The sequence below is a fragment of the Etheostoma cragini genome, chromosome 13, assembly GCF_013103735.1.
Source record: "Etheostoma cragini isolate CJK2018 chromosome 13, CSU_Ecrag_1.0, whole genome shotgun sequence".
Classification (NCBI taxonomy): Eukaryota; Metazoa; Chordata; class Actinopteri; order Perciformes; family Percidae; genus Etheostoma; species Etheostoma cragini.
In genome coordinates this window covers 835,345-842,954 of record NC_048419.1, presented here as the reverse complement: position 1 = coordinate 842,954, position 7,610 = coordinate 835,345, and the positions used below count along the sequence as shown (strand labels likewise).

The following is a 7,610-nucleotide window of genomic DNA, read 5'->3' as shown; positions in this document are numbered from 1 at the left end:
AGGGGCCAGTGTGGGGTCTGGCTCCGCTCGCTGTATTGAACTAATACCGTAGTGTGGGACGTGCTGACTCATGCTCCATCCTACCAATTGGGAGTGTGTGTGTGAGTGTGGTCACTCCCCTATGTGTCACACACACACTTGCACTCAGTGCCCCGCCTGAACCCAACACTGGCTGTAGACCGGGGCGCCCTCCCCCCTCTGCCAGTGACAATCCATCAAAAAACCCTGTCTAGAACAAAAAGGGCCAATTGTAGCTGTAGCCTATTTCTCTTTCAAAGCTTTTTTCCCTCTTCTCCATTTCTCTCTCTTGCCCTAAGTGATTCATTAAAAACAAGTTCACTTCTCTTCGTCGCCTACTAGGACGAAGAGTAAAAAGGGTAAACTTTGAGATACACAAGGACAGATTAAGACATTTCTAGAACAATGTTCCTTTTTTCTTGTAACTTGAGCCTCCTGCAGTTACAGGAGGAGAGAAGCGAGGCAATTTAACTTGGTGGAGGCAGGCTGCAGGCTGGGGTCAGTGAGGGCGTTAGGAGGGAGGCCGGTGGGGGCTGCCGCTTGTTTTATTACCCCTGATCTCTATCTGTCCTGCACATGGAGCTGGATCCCCACCTAGCCTGCAGCATCAGGAGCAGAGGGGACAGCGGGGGGGGTTAGGGGTGGCCCTCTACTTACTGACCGAGCTCCTCTCCTCTCTCTCTGTTCTTTCTGTGGTTCCCTGCAGGCTCTTTGAGAAGGTTGTGGTCATCATGGTATGCTTCTTTGTCTGCTCCATTGTCAACTCCATGGCCCCGAGCTACGGCAAGCGCAAGCAGCAGGAGAAGTACTCGGAGGGCAAAACGGAGTGAAGGCCAGAGAGCATCAACGTCAGAAGCTCCCACTGATCCTTTCCTCATTCAGCTTGTCCTTCTGGCTGTAGGCCCCACCATTCTCTAAAGCAAAGTATCAGGCTCCATCTGGTTTCTGTCGTTATTGTAGCAACATGTTTTTGTTCTCTGGAAGGTAGGTGCTTGTTGGAGTGCGTGTGAGTAAGCTATGGTGTTGTTTGAGCCCTCGTGTCGTTGCTTTTAGGAGAGGAAGCTGCTGGCAATACTTCTCCTCAGTGAGGCCTTAAGCTGCTGTTTGTTCAACTAGAAGAACCTCAAAGGAACACGTCTGTAGACTCACTGAATTCAATTGATTTAAATAAACTACTAAACTTACCTTCGATTATGTGCAGAGCGTTCTGTAAAACCAGCGCAGTTATTTGTTCAATAACCTAATTATCATCTATATTGGCTGGTTGATTAATAAGACATTGTGTTCTGTAGTTGTTGTGCGGTATCTGATGTAGTTAGATAAGACTGTAAATGATTGTGTCATTTCTACATTGTGTAGAGCTCGGAGTTGGTTGTTGTAAAGATGTTGATGAACGTTTTAAGCTGTTGGTGCGTTAGATGACCACTTCTTTTGTGTGTGCAGTAAAGCTGTATATGGTATATTTGGATGAGAGATGAGAAATCGGCCATGAATCACCCTACTGGTCCCTTTGTCTGCCCTTATTGTTCGGCTTCCAGGAAGAGAGCACATGAGTCAGCCCTGGGCTACTTTACCAGATGCAGCCGTATACTGAATCAGATGTACGACTGCGTGTGTGTGAGACGGAGAGGAAGAGGGAGATGCCCCATTTGTTGCTCCCTTTGATCTTTTATGGATTAAAGCAGGCAGATAGTAGCTGTTCCTTTAACTTCAGAGACAGTGTGTGTCGTGGTAAGTGTTTTTCTTTGTCTTCACTTGTCCACAGATTTTTTTAATCCTTTTCTCTTTTTCTTTTCTTTTTCTACCTCAGACGAGGACAACGAGCTCATGTTTAATATTAGATGAGCATCTTCTCGAACAAAACTCTGCATGGGTTTTATAAGATCAGTGTTCCATTTTTTTCTTGTTTTTTGCTTAATGGATAACGTCAGCGGGCTCTCAGTATAGGCAGTACCTTCTCTTTTTTTCATATTGCCGGAGAAACGTGCTATTTTCTTCTCTCTGTCTCTGTAGCGCTGCTGTGCTACGCTGGACTGAGCACAGTGGGCGCTAGAGCAGGCACAAGCAGGAGAGAGAGAGAGAGAGAGAGAGAAAAAGCCCTTAAGCGCACAGTGAAAAGCGTCTGTGCTGTTACCTCAGCTGAACCTTCGAATGAACTCGTTGCACTCCCCCAGTCACGGAGCCAGGAGACGAATCACTCGAGTAGATTCAAAACAGAGGGGGACTGTTGAGCGGGCTGAACTCTGCGCTCTGTGCTGCTCTAGTCGGAACATTTCTAGCTCCTCTTTTCTCCTGTCATGGTAAGTCGGACGAGGATTCTTTTTTTTCCCTCTTCATTGTTGTCGTCTCTGTACATGCATACGTCTCAGACATGTCCTCCACTCTCTCGGCCTGTCAGATAGCTTATCAGACTGGTGTTGGCTGTTAAGATTGCAAGGCGACAACAGTCTGTAGGCTGTCTGACATTTCGGGCTCTTTCATCTGACCAGCATCCTGTTGTGTCCTTCTGTTATTGTCATTGTCTCCGTTAGCATCAGTTCCCATTTGGAGGTGTGTATGGCAATGTCACTTCCCTTTATCCCAACCACTTGTGAAACGTCAGAAACATGGGTTTATTGTTTATTTCCTCCATGCTGACGTCTGTGAGGGTTTTTATGTGGTTTTATGTGAGGAACTGTGTTTGCATGTTTGCAAATGCAGATGCAGTGATGTCAATAGTGTACTTCTGTTAGTGCATGTGTTTGTGTGTGTGTGTCTCTGTGAGTTGGCCCTGTCCTCTTGAATTTCCAGAGAGATCTAGACAGTACACACCTTATTGCAACACATCATATTGTGACACCCAGTCCTAGGTATGGTACACGCAGTGCTCACCCAGCCCCCCTCTTCACTTTTACACTTCCCTCTTCTCTTTTACTCAGAACTTTCTTATGTTGCTTCATACAAACCTTTTTTGTAGGAGGCTGCATTTGATTGGAACAACTCTCTTGGGGGATGTTTTTCTAAGGGCCACAAATTGGTAATTATACAAAGCTGAAAATGATTGCTTGACCAGCTGATTCTTTTGCTGTAAAGCCTCCTTTTTTATTCTTGTTTTCTAGAACAGAACAAAACGGTAAAACCTTTTTCTGGTCATAAAAGCAAAATCAACACATTCCACTTTGCATCCAGACACAGAGAAAGCTGCGGATAATTCACCTCTGCTGACTCCAGTGTGTGTGTGTGTGTGTGTGTGTGTGTGTGTGTGTGTGTGTGTGTGTGTGTGTGTGTGTGTGTGTGGGGGGGGTTTATGTTTCAGTGTGTAAGTGCCACTATTTCTTGTTGAATATGTCTGTACCGGGGTTGTTTTAAATGTATGTATGCGGTGTTGTTTTCTTGAACTATAAATAAAGTTTGTTGAAAAGAGGACCGGTGTTGTGTTCATTACGTGATAAGCATCGACCACGCTGGGCGCCGTTGACCATCAGGCGTCCAAAGAATCTCACGTGTCAGCCGAGAGAGAGGGTGAAGAAGGATACTGAGTGATTTCACCTCCTAATGTTCCCGTCCAGACGGTTATTCTCTCGTTACTGATTCGCTCTCCACGCTGACATCATCTCCACTTCAGATCCCAAGTCAAGCCTTTGCTCTGAGTTGTGAATATAGCTACTCTTTCTCTTATGACAAATGGAAGTCATATTAAAACTCTACTCTCTTACCTTAAACAAAATGTTTGTACTAGTATTTGTAAATAATGCCAAACCTAATTTGTATTTTGTTGCAAATATATTGAAAAATCTGAAAAAAAGCTTTTTTATCATGACCTAAATTTGGGTTTGAAAACAATTTTAACAAAAGTATGAAATAATTTTAATTTATGTTTGGTTGATGATGTTTCACAAGCATTTAGAAAAGCCCATACGTGAATCCGTTAAATCTATTAATCATACACTGAACATATGATTGGGGTATTTCTGACCTCACGTCTCTGTGGTTATGAAGTAAAAAAAAAAGCAAGCGAGAACCTGTGCTAAGAGACCCCTGTTGAGAGGAGTCCTGTTCCCAGAGCAGCCACACCCTGAGCACCACGAAGACAACTGTTTCCACCAACCCCGCCCTACCCCGGGGCTCCGGCTCAGAACCCAACATGCAAATCCTGCCTGTCCAAACAGGCTGGGGGCTGATATTCAAATAATGACACAGCTTTTGTCCTTTCCTCCTTTTCTCTCTGATCTCTCAGTTGAATCCGGTGGCGCTGGTTTAAGTTCTGGCACATAGACACCCCACACACACACACCACACACACCGCCACCGCCACCGCCACCACCTCCCTCACTGTCTGTCACTCTCCAGTTCCCCCCCCCTGTCAGCAGGCTAACCACAGAGGGATGCTGAAATATCCCTGACTTCATCCACCACCCACCCACAGGCCCACTCTGCATTTGGTTATCCACTTAGTTCCTTTCACACTCTGTCTCATCACATTATGCTGACCATGTGGATTTTTTCTTTTCTTTTTTTTCAAAATTCAAAATCACATTAAGGTCCTTGGTTTTGGGAGTGGCAGTCAGGGGGTCACATCGGGCCGCAGCATAGTGATACTAATACTAATACAAGTACTACAGAGAAAGACGCTTGAAGGAAAGTTTCAATTCACGGATCCATCACTCAGGGTTGCCCGCCGTTTTATTTGCAGAACACCATTTTAGAATGAGAGTAGATTTAATATGATACAGTTTGATATGTACAGTAGTATCAGAATCAGAAAAACTCTGTGTTCCAGTTGTACAAATACTATCAATATCAGAGTAGAAATATGAATAAAGAAATATAAGGAGTGTGGATATGTACGGTATTTACATAGTTACAGGAATGTTATGATACAGTATTTACATAAAGAACATAATGAAAGAATTGCAATGGTAAAAAGTGACAATAATAGTACTTGTAGCAGTTGAGTATTGCAACTTAAACTAATGAAAGGTTAACTGGAGATTGATTGCAAGAATAATTCTAAAGTCTAAGAATAAAAGTGTAAAACTGTGAGGAGCGTAGAAAAATAAATACCTTTTATGTGTGCGGATATCTCTTCATTACCACGTTTATATGTGCACACACACACACATGCAGTACATTATAACTGTGGTTACTGTAAAGCCCCAGTTCCAAAAGCCTTTGTTTCCTTTATTGTGGCTTTGGCATGCCGAGATCAAACGGGCTTATCAGACTCGTCATAATTCACTCCATCTGAGAGGAGACATATTATTGGTTTCATTTGAACTGGATCACCAAGGCGATTCAGAAAGATTGAGTGAACTCATCAACAGACGCTCGGCTGGCCTCAGTTGTTGGATGATTTACAATTACTTAAAAATATCATCAATATCAAACAGTTACTATCTAACGATGTACTGCTACTCCGACGGAATCTGACACATTAAACATGGTCCTGGTCTGTGTTAAAGGATGGGAGGGGATTTTAAACAGGAACGTCTGCTGGTCCTGCCCCCGCAGGGCCACCTGGACCCAACACACACCTCTGGAGCTCTGGAGCCGGCCTCTGTCTCGGGGGGGCAGTTGTTGAAAGATAAACTGATCCGAGTTTGGTTGTCAGATTGGATCAAATCTCGAAAATAGAACAGAACAGAAGGAATCTGAAATCCGATTAGATCACAGAATCCAGTCCTAGTTTTAATCTGGATCACACCTTCAGTTTGTGTTGTTCAAAACTTATCAGCAGGATTTGGATAACTTTGATCCAAAAATGCTGGATATTATCCTGATCCATATGTATCATTTAGTGTATATACTTTTATTGATATTTTGCACATGACTTGTGTTACAGTGATAAAGTAGATAAAGTAGACATAGGCTACACATTAAGCTATTCATAAAGTTAAAATAAAATAAAATAAAAATGATACATGAAATGGGAACAAAAGTAAGACGGATTACCTGATCCTGAATAGCAAAAAATGGGATTTCCAAATCCAGATCATTCTGATCTAGATTAAATATTTCGAACAACTGGCCCAGGAGTTGACACTCCGATCCGAGTCAGGTTGTGTACTGTGTGTACTTTACTCGTACATTAACTTAAATCACGCAGTAGATGAATGGAAGATATCTTTCAGAGGAAATAATGTGACTAAACTCTTTGTCCTCGGTTGTCCCAAACAGTTACACTTTGGGTTGGATGACTTTGGTTTTTATGTGTCATGAAGAGAGAGGGGTCATAGACCTGCATAATCGCTTGTTATGCTTTATTTCTGCTATATTTTGTGTCCCAGGTGTTTTGCCAAGGCAACTGCGTCATTCAGGTGTGGCATGAAAACACGGGGCATGTGACCAGAGAGCACAACAAAGCAGCAGCGTGCCGGAGAGGAGAGTGGGGGTAACATTCTGGAAATGTACGCAATACTCCAGCACGCACGCACGCACACACACACATACGCACACACGCACACACACACATGCACGCACACACAGACGCACGCTAAGTGCGGCTTAACCCTTGTGTTGTCTTTCCATCGAAATTGAAAATCAACAATTTTGTTTATGCTTTATCTTGATTTTTTAAAACTTTTTCTTACGTTTTTGATGCTTTTTTTTATGTGTCACTTTTTTGACGTTTAACACTACATAACAATAACCTATTAACTCTAGTTTTACAGTTATTTTTGGAATGTATGGTCAATAAACCTCATTTATAGGTAATTATACCTAATGTTTGAGTTAGAAAAGCAGAAATCAGGAATGTATGTTGATGGATAATCACAGGCTGGATGTGTCAACTTTTACTCAATACTATTTCCAAACTACTTCCATTTCTTTTAAATACTTTTAAAATTGAATAAGACGTCCCAAAATGACCCATCAAAATCACCCTGAAGAGCGTTGTGTGGAATCAGTCATGTTGTTTTGGGAAATTATAAATGGGAAGTTAAAAAGAACATTGATATGGGAAAACGGGTCAGTTTGACCCGAGGGCCACGTGAGGGTTAAACACAGCGTTACGTTCATGCGGGTTTCTCTATCATGATATGATGCCATCTCAGAACCAGTACTCAGGAATGTCTCACACTGCCTTCCAAGCATTCCAGTGCATGGAATGTGTGGTCTGCACTTTCTGTTGATGATGCAAACTAAGTAAATTGTCTCATGCATATTTGAACAAAGGGTTAGGTTTTGTAGGTACCCTGGGTGGGGGTGCACTATCCAAGGGAGTGGAAAATAGTCCCTCTGCAGCATCAGCTGAATAGAAGCACATATGTCATCCTCCTGGTGGCGCTAGAGGAAGATGCCCCACCAAAAGGGGGGCTTCTTTAAGAGCATTCAGGACTCTGTAGGTAGGAGGGTTTCTATATAGTCTCCTATAGTCTGGAAGTCCTCAAGTATCAAGGTACAGCAGTACTTGGCTTTATTTCCTAATCCAATCAGTATCTTGAGGGAAATTAAACATTTACGTCCTTACCTCTCTTTTCTTGTTTCTTCCATAGCTTTACAGTCATCAAACACTGCTAATATTTCAGCTGCACACCATTTTTAAAATGTACTTTTTACCTTTTTAAGCTTATTCTCTCAAACTCCTGTTTAGAAACCAATGGCATATATTT

The 7,610-nt window shown here is 42.7% G+C and overlaps 1 protein-coding gene across 1 annotated transcript in view; it reads left to right on the top strand.

The window, feature by feature from the left end:
- Positions 1–1,519, top strand: part of LOC117955950 (vacuole membrane protein 1-like) — a 53,847-nt gene extending 52,328 nt beyond the window's left edge. Inside the window, 1 exon segment of the mRNA XM_034890753.1 lies at positions 534–1,519. Coding sequence (XP_034746644.1) covers positions 534–848 — 315 coding nt within the window. The 3' untranslated portion in view covers positions 849–1,519.
- Positions 1,520–7,610: the final 6,091 nt, after the last annotated feature.